Genomic DNA, 20255 nt, shown 5'->3' on the forward strand with positions numbered 1-20255 from the left:
GGCGGATGACCCCTTCAGGACCAGGGGTGTGAGTGGCGATACTGGGAGGTTAGAGGGTGAGTGGGTTGGAAAGAGGGAACCGATTGCAGAGATCTACATGTGACCTCCTCTCTGGGGGATGGACAACAGAAAAGGGGTTGAAGGGAGACGCCGGACAGGGAAAGATATGACAAAATAATAATTTATAAATTTTCAGGGGCGCATGGAGGAGAGGGGAGCAGAGAGGGAGGGGAAAGGAGGAGGACTTGATGCAAAGGGCTTAAGTGGAGAGCAAATGCTTTGAAAATGATGAGGGCAAAGAATGTACAAATGTGCTTTATACAATTGGTGTATGTATGGATTGTAATGGGAGTTGTATGAGTCCCTAATAAAATGTTTTTAAAATGTTGTCCTTTAATTAATTTATTATTTTATGGTCATTGATTTTTCCTTTTTGTTGTCATCGTTGTGTTCTCATTTGTCACCTAACTTGCTATGGCTTGATTTTGGGTGCATATTATTATCTCTACAGATCTATCTAGATAAGATAGACTGGATGAATAGTCTGGAGGAGAAAACAACAGGACCAATGGTTCTGGGGGGGGGGGGACACGGGAGAGCTGGAGGGAGAGTAAGGAGGTGATGCTGACCAACCCAGGGACAGGGGAGCAACAAGTAATCCAAAATCAGTGGTAAGGAGGGTGTGAGTGGCCTGGTAGGGATTCAGCAAGGGCAAGGTAACCAAGAGAAATTACTGAAACTCAAATGAAGACTGAGCATGATAGTGGGACAAGAGGAAAGTAAAAGGAAATAGAGGAAAGAACTAGGTGACAAAGGGTATTTATAGAGGTCTAAAGGCTGGAATGCACATATGTAAATAAATTTATATAGGAGGGTGGGGAAATAGATCTATGTGCATATATTTATAGGTTTAGTATTAAGACAGCAGATGGACATTGGGCTTCCACTCAAGCACTTACTCAATGCAAGAACACTTTGTTCTATTGACATTCCATGATGCACATCTTCCTGACACGATTGCTGAAGAAAAATGTGTGCATAAGCATATGTGGTGAAGAAAGCTGATGGTGCCCAGTTATCAAAAGAAATAGTGTCTGGGGTCTTAAAGGCTTGAAGATAAACAAATGACCATCTAGCTGAGAAGCATCAAAGCCCACATGGAAGAAGAACACCAGCCTGTCTGACCACGAGGTGTAGAAGGGACCAGTTATCAGACATCAAAGAACTAAAAATCATATCAGTGGGTGCCCACCTTCCCAATACAATCACTGAAGACAAAGCAGATGCATAAGCAAATGTAGTGAAGAAAACTGATGGTGCCTGGCTATCAAAAGATATAGCGTCTGGTGTCTTAAAGGCTTGAAGATAAACAAGCGGCCATCTAGCTCAGAAGCAACAAAGCCCACATGGAAGAAACACACCAGCCTGTGTGACCATGAGCTGTCGAAGGGATCAGGTATCAAGCATTAAAGAACAAAAAAAACAAAAACGTATCATTGTAAATGAGGGTGAGTGCAGAGTGGAGACTCAAAGCCCATCAGTAGGCAACTGGACACCCTCTTACTGAAGGGTTGTGGGAGGAGATGAGCCAGTCAGGGTGCAGGGTAGCAACGATGAAACATGTAACTTTCCTCTAGTTCTTAAATGCTTACCCCGGCCCCCACCATCATGATCCCAATTCTACCTTACAAATCTGGCTAGACCAGAGGAACTGCACTGGTACAGACAGGAACTGGAAACACAGGGAATCCAGGACAGATGACTCCTTCAGGACTAGTGATGAGAGTGAGGATGCCTGGAGTGGGGATGCCTGGAGCGTGGAGGGAATGTGAGATGGAAAGGGGGAACCGATTACAAGAATCTATGTATATAGCCTCCTCCCTGGGGGATGGACAGCAGAGAAGAGGGTGGGAGGAGATGTCGGACAGTGTAACATATGACAAAATAATAATAATTTATGAATGATGAAGGGTTCATTAGGGAGGGAGGAGTGGGGAGGAGGGGGGAAATGAGGAGCTGATATTAAGGGCTCAAGTAGAAGGCAAATGTTTTGAGAATGATGAGGGCAACAAATGTACATATGTGCTTGACACAATGGATGTATGTATGGATAGTGATAAGCCTCCAATAAAATGATTTAAAAACAAAACAAAAAGGACACTTTAGAGCTATCTTGAAGTACAATGCTGTCTGGGATAGGATAATGTCTATCTGCACACATGAAAATTCAGACAGTACAACTATGATTCCAACTTATGCACCAACCACCAAAGTTAGTGATGAAGAAGTTGAAGGATTTTACCCATGTCCTCAGTCTGAAATCGACCAAATGCGCAATCAAGATGCATTGATAATTACTGGCGATCAAAATGCCAATGTTGAAAACAAAGAGGAGATTGGAAAGTATGGCCTTGGTGACAGAAATGAAGCTGGAAATCACATGGCAGAACTTTGTTCCAACTATGACAAAGAGGAAGACCTCCAAGCAGACGGGTTGGCACCGTGGCTGCAGTGACGGGCTTCCATACTCCAATGCTAGTGCGAATGGCCCAGGCCCAGGCCCAGGCAGTGCTTTGTTCTGTTGCACCCACGGTTGATCGGAGTCTTAATCAACTTGACAGTAGCTAACATGAACATAATCAAGGTTATAATTTGGCTCTCATGGGCTTGTTTTAAGTTTCTTCAGCTTCATCTTGACCTTACATATGAGCACTCGATGGCCTGTTCTGCAGTCACCCCCTCGCTTGGTTTTAACTGCTGATCTTGAGCGTCTCATGGTCTCTTCCCACAGATGTAGTCAATTTGATATCTATGTGTCTCATTTGGAGAAGCCCTAGGGTCTAGCTGCTATTTGTGTTGTTGAAAAGGTATTTGCGATGTACCAAATACCAGATAAGTGGAGAAAAGTTTGAAGTTGTCACCATCAATGCTCAGCAGTCGAGATCAAAAGACACACTGCATTGAGTCAATCTGCTGCACAAGACCTCTGTAGAGTGTCGAGAAACAAAGATGGTACTTTGGGAACTAAGGTAGACCTGACCAGGCTATGGTATTTTCAATGGCCTCTCATTCATGTGAAAGTTGGACCCTGAATAGGAAGACCGGAGCATATTTGATACACTTGAGCTGTAGTGCTGATGAAGAACATTCATGAGCTGCCAAAGAACAAGCGTCTGTCTTGGAAGTACAGCAGGAGTGCTCCGAGGAAGCCAGAATGATGAGACTTCGTTGTGCATCCTTTGGACATGTTAGGGGAGATGGGAGGCCCTGGAAAACGACATCCTCTTGGTGACGTAGACAGGCAGCGAACAAGAGGAAGACCCCACAGTAGCTGCAACAATGTGTTCAAGCATCAGAACATTTGCGAAGCTGGAACAAGACGGGGGAGTGTTGTGTTCTGTTTTGCAGATGGAAAACCACTTTGGTACAGTCTGCTCCAGTTTGAAATCTATTCCACTCCACGCCCTGTGACTCTTTTTACTTGGCAATTGTCTCCATTACAAATGGATGTTTCTGGTTCCTTATGTTCAGCTTTGTAGGTTTGTTTTACTTTGGCTGCTCCTCCATCTGGATTGACGTCTCCAGGTGTTGTCATGAAGGTCAATCTCAAATCGTTGTCTGCTGTTGCTGATTCTCCAGCCAAAGGACTCCCTTTAGTCTTTCTTAGAAGCTTGGTCTGGTTTTTTATAAGTTCTTGTTTAACTGGAAATGTCCCATTACCTGATCTGGAAGTAGTTCATGCCAGCTCAGAATGTGACGAAGGTCAGGGTACTTGTTCCCGGAAAGAGCTGTTTTGGGTAATGAAGAGAGACAGCTGGAGGCAGGGTAGATGGTTACAGGAGTTCTTGCCCGTCCAGGGTGACCAGAGACAGGCCTCTTGTCCCACGCTGCAAGTTCTGCTGGTTCGATGAGTGGGAGGTCACAAACTTCCAGATACAGGGAGGTACCCCAGGCACACAGCCTGATGAATGAGGATGTGCTTCTGACCCCAGAGCCGGGGCTGTGCAGGGATGGGTTGGGGTGTCACTGGCTGCTGGGAGGGTGCGGGTGGGGCCCCAAACCTCACTAGATAATTATGTTCCATCAGAGGGTCCTGAGTACTCTACCTATCAAAGTGAGAAAATATTATGGTATGCCCCCTAGCCAGCCCAGGAAGGGGCCCTCGGGGCAGTTCCTTAGTGGAAACTGTAACAAGTACAGGCTGCTTGGTTACGAATCATGCTCAGAATCAAAGGTCAGCAGTCCCTGAACGAATCCAGTAAACGTTTCTAATCTGCAGTATCGTACACATAATGGGGTGGTGATTGGGGCAGGGGGTGGGTTGGGAAAGAGAACCACATGTACAGAAGGTTTAACAGATTGTTGTTCTTGATTTCATTTCTTGAGATGGGCTAGGTAAATATATAGTGTATTTCTTAAAAAAAACTGAAAACAAATCTGTCCAGATTCCTTAACCCTCAAACCTAAATAGTGGTTGGAGTGGCTTAAAGCAAAGGAAAACTGAAATGGACGAACAGGTTCGTCTCAAACAGTGTACATAGCCAACCCTGGCTCTTTTCTGGCTTCTGTGGTCACAACTTCAATGGTGATGAATCAGTCTATTACCAGTCAGGACTTTGTGACAATGTCCTTGGTCTTCCTTCTGTAGTAGTCACGTGGCCATGAATCAGACACATGATGTGCGGTAGACTTGTTCCGTCTGTAGGCTGCACAAATATCAGAGGAGCTGGATTATATGCAGAAGAGTGCGGCATCAGGATGGGAGGAAGGTGTATCAACCACCTGAGACATGCAGCCCCCACAGCCTCGCTGGCTGAAAGCGAGGTCTCGAAGCGCTTGCTGATGGAGATCAAGGACTGTGGCCTTCAGTGTGGACGACAACTCAATGTCAGGAAGACCAGAATCCTCACCACTGGACCGATGGGGACCATCAGGATAAAGGGAGGAAAGGTTAGAGCAGTCAAGGATTTTGTCGTACTTGGATCCACAATCAATGCTCATGGAAGCAGCAGTCGACATCAAAAGATGTACTGCATTAGGTAAATCTGATGCACAAGACCTCCTTAAGAGTATTGAGGAGCAAGGATGTCACTCTGAGGATGTGTGTGATGCAAGCCATGGTGTTCTTCAGTGCCTGTGAGTAGGACACTGAGTAGGAAGACCGTGCAAGAGTCCATACATTTTAAAGTACTAGAGTGCTAAAATGACAAACTGATCTGTATCCGAAGGCCAGAGGTTCTTAGAAGAAATGGCAAGACTTCTGCTTATGTACTTTGGACATGTCAGGAGAGCCCAATCCCTGGGGAAGGACGTCATGCTTGGTAAAGTGTAGGGGCAGTGAGAGAGAGGAAGACCCCCCACCAAGATGGATCAACACAGTGGCTGCATCAATGGGCTCAGGCACAGGAACAATTGAGGATGGTGCAGGGCTGTGGTTTTGTTGTTGTGAATTGGGTTGCTATGGGTCAGAGCCATAGCACTCAATGTTTTTTGCATTTCCATATGAATTGAGTCAGTTTGTTAACTGCTACACAGAAGCCTGATGGAATTGCATTGTATTTATCAATTTGGGAAGAAATAACATATCTTAAGGATCTTCTGATCTGTAAACATGGTATTTTCATTTTTTGAAATGATTCATATTTTGGGGGTGTTTTTTAAAAATCATTTTATTGGGGGCTCGTACAATTATCACAATCCATCGTGTCAAGAACATATGTACATTTGTTGCCAACATCATTCTCAAAACATCTGCTTTCTACTTGAGCCCTTAATATCAGCTGCTCATTTCCCCCCTCCTCCGATATTTTCATTTAAAGTTTTATTAGCCCTTCATCCACGCCATGCAATTAAATAATTCAATCATATCAAGAAGAGTTGTACCATTATCACATTCAATTCTAGAACATTTTTTGGAACATTTTCTTCTAATTGTAGCCAAAAATATCCTTAGCAAAGCATTCTCCAATTCCACTTCTACAAGTCTAACTCTGTGCTATCGATTACACACTGTGTTGCACAACCAAGACTGAGATCTTTTTCCAAGTTATCCCACCACCAGTGGCATGACCTCGGTGCTCCCTAAGCCAGAACTTTCTTTCTCCATCATCCATGGGAATCAATGTCAAGTTTGGCATTTTTTAGTAGTTTATTTGATACAGTATTCATATATATTCCAAGGTTTAATAACTTTTAAAAGAGTTGTAAATACACCATCAGTTCTAGTATTTTCATTTCTTTAGATCATAATTTCTATTGGTGGTTGTTAGGCTGGGTTCTCCAGAGAAGTAAAACCAGTTTTATTTTTTTAAATTTCGACCTACCTATCTCACTATATAAATGGTCTGCACAATTGTAGAAGCATGTAAAAGTCTGTGGTTCACATGCAGGGAGATGAACCAGGAAGACAAATCAGGAAGACCACAGGTTGGTGGATGCAGAGGCAAATGCATTCAAGGTCAGCCAGTCCTGTTAGCCCAATCAGGTCAGCTGACGCCCCCCAGGGTTGGCAGGCAATATGGGGGGGCTGAGAGATCAAATAACTAGGCAGATACAGGGTGGAGCTCCAACAAGAAGCAAGCAGCCTTTCCTCAGTCTACTTCTATAGGAAGCAGGCTAGACCCATGAGAAGACATCAGTTCTGCGACCTGAATAAAGGGCCTCCATTCCATGTTAATTTTGTAACCAGTTGGTGCTCAGCAGGTCCTGTTCTGGAGCTGACTAACCTGGACTATGTCACATCACAGGGGACCACTTGGCATAAACTGCAAAACCACTGAGACACTGGTCCAGCTAAGTTGACACAAAACCCAACTATCAGTGATGTTTTGTATTTTTCCTTAAATAGTTCTTGCACCCATTGTTAAATGTTTTCCAAAATATTATTTGATGCTTTTATAAAAATACAATTAATTTTTGTAATATTGTCCATGTGTCTAGTGACACTGCTAAGCTAGCTCTATACTTTTCTCGTATATTCCTTAAGGATTTCTACATAGATGGTCATGTATGTGTGAATAAAGCACTGGAACAGCCTATTGAAGGTACAGTTGAACCTGGGCTCCCAATTAAAAAACATGGGTCTGAGAAAAAGGGGGTAGGGTGTTTTTCCTCCCCAATGTCATCACTCCAAGTGACCCTAATGGGGGAACTCTCACCAGCAAAGCGTCCATTAACATTACGCCTTGGCGGTCATCAGTCTTCACCTGCCAGGACACTAGGAAGCAAGTGGCTTGGATGACAATGCTGTAACGGTTGAGTGGTCAGTGGGCTCCAGCAGGACTTCAAGACCCCTCTTCACTTTCCGAGACCGCACAGCCTCATAAGAGCCCTAGTCGCGTTACGGGTTAAACACCGGTCTGCTAGCCCAAAGGCCAGAGGTTTGAACCCTCTAGCCCAGGGGTTCTCAACCTTTCACAGAGCTCACCCAATTCGTAACAGTAGCAAAGTTACAGTGATGAAGTAGCAACAAAAATCATTCGATGGTTGGGGTCCCCACCACATGAGGAACTGTCTGAAAGGGCCGCACACGTCAGGAAGGTGGAGAACCCTGCTCTGTGGTAACTAGGGAGTAGCCTGCCGACGCATACGCTCTCTCAGAGGAATCTACTGCTCACTGGATGTCCTGCCAGAGCCGACTCTCACACCGAAGCCCAGGAGCCAACACCTACAAAGAATGTAGCCTCTTTATTCCTTTGAGAAACAAATGCTTGGCTTAGGGGACAAGAACAAGTCAAACACTAGATAGTGATAGTTCTTCCGATTGGTTCCAGGGGGCTGCAACCCAGGAAGAGGCCACAGGGGCTTTAGAATGCTTCAGTCCACTGCTGTCCAGCTAATCAAACTTCAGTTTGGTGCATTTTCAGCAGGATTATCCCAATAAAGACATCTGTGAAGATAGTACGAGAAAGAGATGACAAATACGGATACTTCAATATGTATGTGCAGTTTAGTCTGCTGTCCCTATACGTGCTCTAAAATCCTGTAGTTATTCCAGCTGACAGTGTGGTCAGCGTTCTGGTCCATCTTCATTCCACTGCTCCTGATTCTGCTCTGCAGAACATCCGAGTCTCGACGGCCATGGGCAGAGGGCAGGTCAGACCATCTGGGGTCTCTGGGAGGCCATTCCCTTGGCAGCCTGCTTGGCTAACCAGTACTTGTATCTTTTGGTCTTAGGCTTCTCAAAGTTCACCACAGACATAGGCACCCTCACAGTGTCAAGTCCATTTACCTGTAGACAAAATAACACCAGATGCCAATGAATGCACGAGAGGTAACACCGTGCCATTCTGGATTTCCACCCAACCAGAAAGGGAGGCAGCATGTGACAACTCACCGTTACCTCACACCAGTACTCGCCCCACCGTGTGATGGACTCTTCTGGTAACTTGATCGCATGGGGAGCTACCACAACACCAAGCTGCAAGAAGTCAGGGCGGAATGAACGCTTGTTCTCATGGCTGCCCCCTAAGCAGCAGCAGAAAGCATGCTCTCGAATTTCTTCTACTCTTGAGTACAGTCACCTGGGGCGTGTACTTGGGTTGACCTTATGGGTCGATACAGACATAAGCTGACAAGATGATAGAGAGAAGTCGATTCTCAGAGCAAAGCAGGATTTAACACCAAAATGGCTTTGTCCACAAAAGTAAAAATTCTCCAGTAAATCAATTACATCTCCACAGTACACCACCCTCCACCCTCCATGCCCAGAGAGGAAATAAATGAAACAGACCAATCTCCGTCAGTCTTCAAATTCTGTGACCAAGCTTCATCTCCAGCCATTTCCCTCCCGCAGCCTTACAAACCAACTGAGATGCCGAACTCCAGCCGGAGAGTTATTTACAGCCGGTACTACCAAAGACTCAGGTTGAGAGTGCCCCCTCTGAACAGTGGCATTTGGGGGACACTCACATTTCTGTTGAAGTGGCGGGCCACAATTTCAGGGTTCAGCTCCCATTTCACATTGTTCTTCATCCCTACTTCTAAGTGACAGGTTTTCAGAAATTTCACTGTCTGAGGGTAATTACAAGTAGCGGCACGGTTAGAGGTGGAATCAAAACAGAAGAAAGGAACAAAGTCTAAGAGTTCGAGAAAAGGCATTCACTTCTGCCTAACATCCCAGACAGGTGGGACATAATCAGGAAGGCTATGACATTCTTTTTGTTTTGGCTACAATATTCTTATCTCAAGGCTGATACCATGGGGAAATGTTTTAGCAAAACCTCATGGGGAAATGCACTTATAACTTGGCTGATCTTAAGCAAGGAAAGAGGCTAATCAATGGAGGCCAAGATAAACTGGGGGTATAATAGACCCCACAAGCATCTGGGATGAGGATCTTCTCGACCATGTCCTCAAATTCATCCGCATTAAGCCTGGTGAAGCCCCACGTCTTGGAGATATGGATCTTCTGGCACCCAGCACACGAGAAGTTGGCCCTGTGTGAGGCCTCAATCACATACTCCTGTTTTTACGCTTGGTGTGGATGGACATGATGACCTGGCCGATGCAGACTTCAGTCACCATGCCTTGGGGTTTCCCCAAACACCTCGCATCCCAGTTTGGAGGCTAGGTTAGGGACAGCAGAAATTAGCCAGATCTGAGCCACCAAAGAGCAGCAAAGGGTTGTCTCCAAGGTCCCTTAGGACAGTCTGTACATGCCAACAGACTTCGTACACTACCGAGGAGGATGCTGTTCGCAGCCATTGCACACTGGCCCCCACAGGAATGAGGACAGTCGGCTTAATTGGCTGCAGAGAATTAAACATTTTTTCAGTTTGGGGAAAGCTTACAAGTTCACGAAGCACGTTGGTTTCCCATTCAACAAGTGATACCCATTTTGTTTTGTGACGACAGTTGCAATCCCACTTCCTCCCCAGATGCCCATCCTTTCTACCTTCTGAACTTGGTTTCGGGGCCACTGCTGCTCTTTGGTCTCACATGGTCGATTATTCTAAAGAGCACACTCCCCCCAGCTGCAATTTTCCCTTTGTATGCCTGTTTATATTGACTGAAAGGTAATCTTGTTCCAGAGCGGGGTCAGTCCCAGGATTGAAGGGTGTCTATGAGTTACAGTCTGGGGGAAGGTGGGGTTCTACCATAGACTAATATACTTTCTATGCCAAAATTAGGACTTAAAGTTTTAACTTACACCTTTTCTCTTTAAGAATATCTTTCGGAGGGAGGGGGGAAAAAAAAGAGGACCTGATGCAGAGGGCTTAAGTGGAGAGCAAATGCTTGGAGAGTGATTAGGGCAAAGAATGTGCGGATGTGCCTTATACAATTGATGTATGTATATGGGTGGATTGTGATAAGAGTTGTATGAGTCCCTAATAAAATGTTTTTTTTTAAAGAATATCTTTCTACTCTTTCTTATTCAGTTTCCTGATTTAAAGCTTCATTCAATGTCTTCTGTTATACAGAGACCTCTCCAATCATCCTAGTCTATTATGGTTTCCATTATTTTAATAATTTACTGCCTTGAGTTTACTGATCATCCTATCCATCTGCTATCTCCACCTTACATGTAACTATCTTGGAGGGCAGAGCCCTCATCTCATTGTTTCATGGGTTCCTCTGTGCCCAAGACAGGGCCTCTCCCAGGTCAGGGTCTGCTAGGAAGTCCCCACCCTCTCACCGCAGCCCCAACCCTTGTCTTTCTCCCCCAGGAAGGCGTTCAGAAAGACACTGGTGACCCGTCGGTGGGCAGTAAAGATGCTGTCTCTATACTCACCGCCTCGCCAGCCCCGGTCTGCAGCTTCTCTGATTTCCCTTCTTGCCTCAGCTGGAAAAGAAGGAGCACGCTGAGACCAAGCAGTAGGAAGCAAGCTCGTGGCGATTAAGAGCACACGCTCCCTACACGCTGGGCTTGCAGTTTCTACTTCACTTTCAAATTAAATGTAACAGCCAAACGATCTTTTCTTAGTCTTCCAGTTCCTCTTGCCTTCCTTTGACGTACCAATTTCTCTTCCTCAAAGAGCTTCCTGTTTTCAGGGGATGCATAGACAGCCAGTCCTTCAGGAAAGAGTCGATTACGGGCTATGGATTTCGTGACGGACACCAGGTCACCCCGCACTCCAAGTTCTGCCAAAGAGAACAAGAGAGGCACTGGATAAGGAAAACTATCCAGGAGTCCTGTAGCGGTCCATGACAGCGCGGGGCAGAAATGAAAACCTGGGAAATGTGTTCAGCACCAGCGAAGGGCTGACACTGCGCTGGGTGTAGCGCCGATGGCCGCCCTGCACAGTCTTTTATTTTCTGCTAGCTAGGGCAAGGGTTAGTAAGCACATTTGCATGTTCTCAAAGTAAACAAGGAACAGGGAGCAGACTAAGCACTAGGATCTCCTAACAAACTGCCTCAAGGTTTTTGTCCTTGGGAAGCAGCACAGCGCCCTCGGTCAGGTCCTGCTCCCAGAATTGCATCCACGCCGTGTGCAGCCCAGGTGCCCAGATCTTCCCTCCAGTGCAAGGGCTATCTGGTGTCCATGGAAACAGTCCACTGCCCTCAGTCTCTGTTAACTCCTTCGGGGCCAAAAGAGTCTGCCAAGAACAAGTATCTTAGAAGAAAGAAAATGTGGCCCACCAAGCCTTGAGGACAATACTCCTGGTTAAGGGCAGCCAATCCACAGAGAAGACCATATGGCCAGTCCCACTATGACATGACATCTCTCAATGACCCATAGCTCTACAGGGGACAACTCTGGAGACACAGTGTGAAAATTGCACCTGATTGATCCCACCACACGGAGGCAAAACACTAAGGGTATGCAACAGAACAGCAAGGGGAACAGAGCAATGAAATCCCCAAGGAAAACCAAAATTAGACTTTGGGGCCAGGGCTTGGCGCCCCATCAGACTCCACCAGAAAACACTCCTAAGGCCAAGAAACAGTCCTTGAATGAACTACAAGCTTTTCTTTTTTGATGCCGTGTGTGTGTGTTGTTTTTTTTTGTCATCGGCTTTTTGTTGTTTTGTTGCTTGGTTTTGCTTTGTCATGTTTTTGTTCATGTTATTATCTCCGCAGGTCTGTCTAAATAAGATAGGCTGGATGAACAATCTGGAGGAGAAAACAACGGAACCAACAGTTCCCGGGGGACATGGGATAGGGGGAGGTTGGCAACTGGACATCCCCTAATAAAGGGTTGCGGGGAGGAGAAAACCCAGTTAGGGTACGGTGTAGCAACGATGAAACATACAACTTTCCTCTAGTTCCTAAATGCTTCCTCCCCTCCCACTATCATGATCCCAATTCTACTTTACAAATCTGGCTAGACCAGAGGATGCACACTGGTTCAGAAAAGAACTGGAAACACAGGGAATCCAGGACAGATGATTCCTTTCAGGGCCAGTGTTGAGAGTGGGGATACCGGGAGGGTGAAGTGGAAAGGGGGAACCGATTACAGGGATCTACATATAACCTCTTCCCTGGGGGATGGACAACAGAAAAGTGGGTGAAGGGAGACGTCAGAAGGGCAAGATATGAAAAATAAAAATTTATAAATTATCAAGAGTTCATGAGGAAGGAGCTGATGCCAAGGGCTTAAGTGGCGAGCAAATGTTTTGAAAATGTTGATGGTAACGAATGTACAAATGTGCTTTATACAATTGATGTATGCATGGATTGTGATAAGAGTTGTATGAGTCCCCAATAAAATGATTTTTAAAAGGTGAAATATTAATTCACGTCCAGTAGGAACAACATTTAAGGGATCTCTAATTTATTTACAACTTGATTTTGAAATTGAATATTCGTTATGCCGGCCGAGGTCATGGGAACAGCCAGTTCTTTCTCCCCACATACTGTGAACTGTGCTGCTGCGTTCCTGTCCCGTGTCCATGTAAAAGGCCAATACCACATTTCTCAAATACAGAGCTGCTTGTTCTCACAGAGCGGGCCAAGCCAGGCAAACGGGCAGGGCGAAGCGCAGGGAGCGGCGTGCATCGCGAAGGGCTGGCCCGGGCCTTACCCTCCACAGACTGCGTGAGGAAGAGCTCCAGGTTCTCCTTGGGCCGGTGTTTGGTGTCTTCCACCAGTTGGTAGACGCGGTGTCGCCGGTGCAGGCGCGGCTTCTTGCCCTTCCCGGCCAGCGGCACCTTCCAGCAGCGCTCCACGATGACTGTGCCCTGGAGCGCGGGGAGACCACGGTGAGCGCCCATCTGCCGGGACTCCCCCGCGTCGGCCCCGCGCCACCCTGGCCTCGACTCGCCCCGAGAAGCACCACTCGGGCTGACGCCGCATGCCCGGTCGAAGGACCCCACAGCCCGGCGCTGGCCCTTACCCGACCGAGCGAGAGGCTGAACTCGCGCTCTGGGCCCCGGGGGCCCGCTCCCAGGCGCGGCCGGATCAGCTCGCGGACTCCCGCCCAGAACAGAGCCCGGCCCGGGGCCGCCATGTTCCCGAGCTCCGAGGCACCGCTGAGGAAGGACCCCAGCGCGGCCGCAGAAAAGGCCCCCGGGCTGCCCGCCGTGCGCCTGAGCGGAGGGGTGCGCCGCGCCGGGCTGCCCGCCGTGCGCCTGAGCGGAGGGGTCCGCCTGAGCGGAGGGGGCGCGCGGGCGCTGCTCGGAGCGCGGAGGCTCGGCCTCGCCGGCGCGGGGGTGCTGTGGAGCCACACGCCGAGCCGCCCTCTGGGCTTCATTTTTAAACGGTGGCTTCGTTTCAGCCACTTCCAACTCTGACATGTTATGATAACTGGATTGAGAAGATGCCGACGCCTCCCATTAAAAAAAAAACCCACAATCTCCAGGCTACCTCAAAATGACGAGGGAGGGGACGGGTCCTTTAGAAAAGGGTTGCGGGTGTAAGGCTGAGCCACTGCCCTGCAGTGGCTGAGCAAATCCGCAAAGAGAACTCTCAAGCACAAGCGGTAACAGGCCACAGGCAGAGGAAAGCGGTAGGGCCCAGGTAATTCCCTGGTGTAGCTCAGTACGGGGAGTGCAACTTTGCCACCTTTTCCAAGAGGACTCCCAAGATCACCCTAATCCAGTAACTGCGTGTGTCGTCGTCGTCCCCCACCCCCCCACCCCACGTGAACCTGCTCGAGTTTTCCTGGCAGCAGTTAGTTCCTAACATAGTAAGTAATTCACTTATTGTTAGGCGTGGCTCTCACTGCTGGAAGTCCCCGTTTTCAGGTAACGTTCACAGCAGAAGAGTGCAGGCCCTTCTCGGATGACACAGGGTTGAGTTTGAACCTCCGACCTTTAGGCTAGTAGCTGAGAGCAGACTTGGCCACAGAGGGGCCATTGGCGCATAATAGGCCCTCAATAGGCACTTGATGAATAGATGACAATGAACATGGAGAGGTCTCAAACTAATGGGCACCAGAAACACATCTTTCTCACAATGCTTTTTAAAAAATAAAATCAATAACTTTTAGTTTTTTAATTAGTAGCGTGTATGTGTGTGTGCATATATTATTTTTTAAATGGTGGAATTCACCACATACACAAATCATTCCAAGAATCTAGAGGCTAGAGGTGTTGAGTTGGGTGAAGGGGAAGGTAAAATCTGTAAGAAGATGGAAAAGAGAGAAACAAACAAGGGGCAGGGAGCAGGGTAAGCTATTTGAAGGTTTGTCAAGTTATTGAAGTTGTTGAATATAAAATGATCTGAAATGTAAACCCCCACCTAATTTCACGATTTAAAAAATATTTGGTGCCCTGGTGGTGTAGTGAGTGACAGGGCGGGCTCACTTAACTGCAAGGCCAGCAGTTTGAAACCACTCACAGCTTCTCCGGAGTCTGCTCCCTTAAAGCTTGACAGCCTGGGAAAACCAACAGGGAGTTCTTTGACCCGAAGGGTCGCTGTTTGGAATCGGCTTGATGGTAGTTGGTGTGTTTACATTATGAAGGAGGCTTGATGTCATTTTTTTTCAAAACCCATTTCACTTGAATTATCTTATGCTCTGGTACCACCTAGTCTGCATTCCACCACGGCAAGAACTGGGTGGCACTGAGTCATGCCAGCTGTTAGGGTGTGGGCTTTCCATTTTGCTAGCCCCCACCCCCTGGCACCGCAGCTGCAGTCAGTTTCAGGAGCTCTCCAGGGGCCTGAACGATTAGGTTTGCATTGGAGAACGCACAGCCGGGTGAAGGACCACCAGGGCCTCTGAAGCCTTTCCTGCAACATCCAACACAGGCACTTTAGTTGACAGGCCTTGGGAAAGTGACTGCGGTCAGGTCCCAGAATCAGGGCTCTGTCCTGAGTTGGCCTGTACGGATATTTGAACCACTACGACAGCAGGAAAGGGCGTGTAGAGCTAACAGGAGCTGTGGGTTAGGGGCTAGGGTAGGGCAGTGGCAATGTGAAGCCTGAGAGTGACTTAAGCGCTGACCCTTTGTCCATGTCATAGTGCCCACCGGGTCACAATCACCAGACTGCTTGAAGCTCAGCCGCTCACACCCGAACCTCACTTTGCCGCAGGGAGGCACTGAACTGAAAAGCTGCCTTGTATCAGGTCATACCCTCCTGTTTATTCCCTTTCTTATACCAGGAAGGGGAAAACACGGAACTACCGCTACCCGATTTGGTCCCCATTCGCCTATTACCTTTACTGCTACAAATACCGGATCACCCGCCGGGAGAAGATGCTGCCTTGTTGTTGTAAAAGGTACTTGGAAGGAAAACAATAACATTTGGAGGACCTTGCTAAGCAGCAGATGATGGAACTTCTTTGGAATTTGTCCAACTATTTTGCCTGCACGTGCGGGGTGGTAGAGGAGCTAGGAGCCTTTCCTCATCCCAGAACGTACGCTAATTTGGGCCTCTCTTTTTCTCAACCAGCATCACTTACAAGGAGCAGGAGGACCTGACACTCCGGCCCCGTTCGTGCCTTCAGTGCTCCTGAGTCCCTAGTAGGCCTTCAGGTGGGCAGAAGCACTGATCAGGGGGCCCACAAGCAGCTGAAGGAACTGTACTCGGTAGGTGGATGGTGGGCTGGGCCTGCGACAGGGGAAGCTCCTTGTTCGGTTAAACCTGGGTGTGCCAGAACTCGACGAGACTGCGGGTTTTCTGGCTCTCCCAAGCCTCACCCTGCTTACAGCCTTGTCATTTGTCGATTGCTCCCTCTGTGTTTTCAGGTTTTCCTTTTCTGACAGGTTCCTGCCTTACATGGATCCCAGTGTTTTCAGATTTTACTGTATGAGATCTGCGGAGGAGGGCCATTCACAGCTTGAAAAAAAAAAGAAATATCGAAAACTAAAGCCAGGTGGAATCTTGGGGTGCAGATGTAAAAGCTGTGCGTTTTATGGAGCAGCGTTCTTTGGTCCAGACCACACTAAACTCCAAACAAACCCATTGCTGTGCAGTTAACTCTGACCGCCATGACCACAGAGGGCAGAGGAGAAGTGCCCCTTAGAGTGGGCAAGGCTGCCATCTTCACAGCAGCGGGCTGCCAGGGGGACAGCGGGCGGGTTCAAGCGGCTGCTCTTCCCGTTGGCATTCAGGAGCCCCACCGCTGCACCCAGTGCCACCAGGGTCCCCATGGCTGGTGGTAAAAATCGGGACAGGAAAAGAAGGGAACTCGAGCTGTGTATTAAGACTTCTGTAAGGTACTTGGACAGTCCCTCTCAGAAAAGCCACACGGCAGGGAGCGCTGATGGAGCACATAACCTCCTCTAGTTCTTTCATGTTTCCTCCCCTCACGATTATGGATTTTGTTTTACCCCATTTAATGATGTCAGATATGTGTAGGTTCATTTGTATATCTGAGACCGCTGGATACATGAAAGTCAAGATAGACATCCTCTCAGAAACAGTAAGGGGAGTGCTGAGTCCCTGAGGGAAGGAGAGGTGGGGAGGGAAGGGGGGATAGGAAGCTGAGGGCATTGATGACTATTTAACCCCACTCGATGGGATAAACAGGGTTTTACGTGAATGGATATGTTGGATGTGTGAGATATGGCTAATTAAACAGGTAAGGGTTCCTGTGGTGGAGTGTAGGGGTGGGAGGGGAGAAAGGGGAGCTGGTACCAAGGAGTTCAAGCAGAAAGAAAGTGGTTTGAAACTGATGGTGATAGCAGTTGCCCAGTACTGCTTGAGGTGACGGAACTATGAAACCTGTAAGAGCTCCCGATAAAAGGCTTAAAAATGCCAACCAAACCCAAACGCTCCCTGGACTGCAAGTTATATGCACCAGAATCCACAGCTCCCTGCTTGTTCTTGTTCTTGTGCATTTTATTTCACTGAGGCACATGTGGAAAATGGGAGAATTTAGAAGAAAAAGGTAGGGGAAAGTGATGGTGTGGCATCCGTGCAGCCCTGGGGTGAGGCGAGTAGGGAGTAACACTGCATCTCCTCAGTTCTAAATCGAGTCTGGTGCCAAGAACTCCGTAACAGAGAGGGCTGTTAGGCCTCAGGCCTGAGTAATCAGCGAGTCTCTAAGGTGCTCCCAGCCCCCTCCTCCTCTCCCTACACATACGTACCCCCCACCCGCCAAGCTCTCTCTGTCAGAGCCCCGATTCGGAGGGCTGGATGAACAGAGCTGGTTGCTCTCACATTTCCTTCTGACCTCTTCTAGGCTGGGAACCTGACGGTGCTAACCACTGACCCCCTGCTCCACCAGGACCCAGTGCAAGTAGACTTCCACTTCCGCCTCACCCCCCAGACCTCTGCCCATTGGCACGGCCTTCTCTGTGATCATCGACTCTTCCTGGATACCCCATATCGGGCCTTGGATCAAGGCAGCCGGGAGAGGTGACTGAACCTGGATGGGAGGGAAGGGCAGGGGCTCTCCCTCTGGTCACACGGCAGTCAGGTAGCGGGTGTAGTGACCGGGACACGTGCAGACCACCTGGCATGCAGTCAAACCTGTGGATGAGCCGGGCTCCGGGCTCCAGGGAGGTTGCTGGACTCCAGAGGTTGAGACAAAAGCGGGAATCCTGCACCAATGACAACAGCAATTCCCTCCTGCCAGCCGTTTGCCTAGCTGAAGCAGTCCCTCCACTCGTCCTGGCTGTCAGTCCGGTCGTGGGCCATCTTTTGGCTTCAGAGAAAAATCCACCACAGCTAGTTTGGCCACTCCCAATTCCTTTTGCTTTGGTGGAAAGACAGCCGAGCAGTCAGGCTCTGCCGCTTACAGGGCGCATTCTGGCTGGCTCGCCATTTCTCTAACCGGGGCTGCCCTCCGGCCCCTAGCTTGACCGCCACCCTGGAGTACGTGGAGGAAAAGACCCATGTGGACTCCGTGTTCGTGAATTTCCAGAATGATCGCAACGACAGAGGTAGCTGCTGTCCTTCCTTGTGCTCCGTGCAGCTGGCGGGTCCATCTCCTTTGTGGGAGCTCCTCTTCCCACCCCCCCTTTAAAAAGGGCACTCTCAGGCATTAAGGCCCCTAGCACTGTCCCTTCAAGGCACATCTGGATTACCAGGATGCCCTGGAGGGCAGAGCTGAGGCAAACTGGGGAAGCACCGGAGAACTGGGAGGCCTTCTTGGGTGTGGGGGACGGTGATAGGGGCTCAGTGGCATCAGGCACAAAACCAGGAAAGGAAATCACGTAGTTCTCTGAAGCCTGTCACAGAAGCAGCACGTCTTCCCGCCGAGTTGGTAGTTCTGACAAAGGCTGTTTAACCATTCATGCTCCAGTGCCGTGTATCAGCAGCCAAACCGACCCTTCAGGGGTCTCAGCTTCCATCCTGAGGAGCTGTGTGCTCCGGTTCACAAATGAGAGCCCTGACCTTTGGAAGCCGGGCTGATGACATCACCCCCATGCTGCGCTGCCCAGCACCCCTGACAGCTGCCCCTGGGGGAGGAGCCCTCCGTGTGGGTTGAGACCCCTTTGGGGGCCCAACAACCCTTTCACAGGGGTCGCCTGATTCCTAACAGTAGCAAAATGACAGTGATGAAGTAGCAACGAAGAGTGTTATGGGTGGGGGGTCACCCGAGGCACTGTGCGAACGGGCCGCAGCATTCGGAAGGGGCGAGCCACTGCTCTAGGGGAAGAGGTTGTGCTCAAGAATGCCAGTAATCTCTCCTCTTCCTTCCACAGGTGCCCTGCTGCGGGCCTTCAGCTACATGGGCTTTGAGGTGGTCAGACCAGGCCACCCTGCCCTCCCTCCCTGGGACAATGCCATCTTTATGGTGTACCCCCTTGAAAGGGACCATGGCCACCCGCCCAGTGAGCCTCCCTGATCATGCTTATTCACAGGCTGCGGGGGGCGGGGAGCCTGGAGGTGGGAACCAAGCAGCCAGCATGTGATCCGGGATCCTCCTCCATCCTAGGAATAAAGGGTAGCGCAATCCTCCAGTGTTGTTTCTTTGGGGTGGGAGGCAGTAGGAATAGAACGTTCGCCTGAGTTCGTTGTAGGGTAAGCACTAAATGACTGGCTGCCTGAAACTGCCCCAAAGTTGGTTGGTTTTATTCAATTTTCATCTATTGAGCACTCAGACTGCGCCTTGTGGGGCCATTTCCCTAGCTCCAGAGCTCCAGTTGGAGACCAGGATCCCATGGTCTTTGCCTCAAGGGGCGGATTTCAAGCAAGCCAGAGTGGGCAGGTGCCCCAGGAGCAGGAAGTGCGGGCTGTGCTTGGCTGTACCTTTGGGGCTTTGAGGAGCAAGCCGCACAGGGAAGGACCCTTCATTTCCCACACCAGGGGTCCGGGAATGATTTGCCCTGGGAGGTGGCAGAACAAAGGCTGCTGGGAGGGAGGAGGGGTGGGGGAGTCCCTGTCTGCTGAAGGCCATGTGGTGTCTTAGCCAAGCCACCTTGCAGGGCAGCTGGGATCCCAGGGCAGTGTGCGCTTCAGGAAACTCAGGACGCCCGCACTGATGCCTGCGAGATCACCCTCCTACTTCACCAGATGGTCTGCTATACTTGGTTTTTCTGAGAAAATAAAGCCACTGTACCTATCAGATAAAATATGGTTGCCATGTAGGAGCAACAAGACTTTACCATGAATCCCTACCTTACAAAAAGGACAAAGTTTTCCAGTTCATATTGCTTGGCCGCCCCCTTCATTAGCCATGGTCACTCCACGACCACTACACACTTAAAAGTACCGTCCCGAATGGCAAGGGAGCCCCAGTGGGTTACACGCTAGGCTGAGAACCACAAGGTGCGCCGTTCGAAAACACTAGCCCATCCCTGGGAGGAGGATGAGGTTTTCTCCTCCCATGAGGATGGACAGCCACGGACCCCACAGGGCAGTTGTGTCCCCCCCCTCCCCCATAGGGTGGCTGCAGTCAGAGCTGATTGGATGTCAGGGAGCTGAGCTGCTGGACACTGTGTGCGCGTACGCAGGGCACTCACTGCCGTGGTGGGGA

At 49.1% G+C, this 20255-nt stretch overlaps 2 protein-coding genes and 1 non-coding gene across 3 annotated transcripts; 1 reads left to right on the forward strand and 2 right to left on the reverse strand.

Annotated features, from left to right (window-relative positions):
* Window positions 1-5651: 5651 nt before the first annotated feature.
* Window positions 5652-13515, reverse strand: MRPL9 (mitochondrial ribosomal protein L9). Its single transcript, XM_075562142.1, has 7 exons — window positions 13278-13515; window positions 12966-13122; window positions 10958-11082; window positions 10733-10783; window positions 8911-9012; window positions 8336-8419; window positions 5652-8230 (listed from the first exon to the last, which is right to left on the reverse strand). Exons 1-7 carry the CDS (start codon window positions 13389-13391, stop codon window positions 8096-8098), a joined length of 768 nt encoding a protein of 255 aa, XP_075418257.1. The 5' UTR covers window positions 13392-13515; the 3' UTR covers window positions 5652-8095.
* Window positions 9623-9755, reverse strand: LOC142438382 (small nucleolar RNA SNORA70). The gene has a single exon (XR_012782763.1). It is a non-coding gene; the product is annotated as a small nucleolar RNA SNORA70 (small nucleolar RNA).
* Window positions 12972-19292, forward strand: OAZ3 (ornithine decarboxylase antizyme 3). The gene is given in 6 exon segments (XM_075562154.1): window positions 12972-13143; window positions 15779-15839; window positions 15841-15915; window positions 17514-17689; window positions 18131-18216; window positions 18982-19292. Coding segments are annotated over 6 exon segments (573 nt in total). The 5' UTR covers window positions 12972-13111; the 3' UTR covers window positions 19125-19292.
* Window positions 19293-20255: the final 963 nt, after the last annotated feature.

This window comes from Tenrec ecaudatus, chromosome 1, assembly GCF_050624435.1.
Source record: "Tenrec ecaudatus isolate mTenEca1 chromosome 1, mTenEca1.hap1, whole genome shotgun sequence".
NCBI classification, from domain to species: domain Eukaryota; kingdom Metazoa; phylum Chordata; class Mammalia; order Afrosoricida; family Tenrecidae; genus Tenrec; species Tenrec ecaudatus.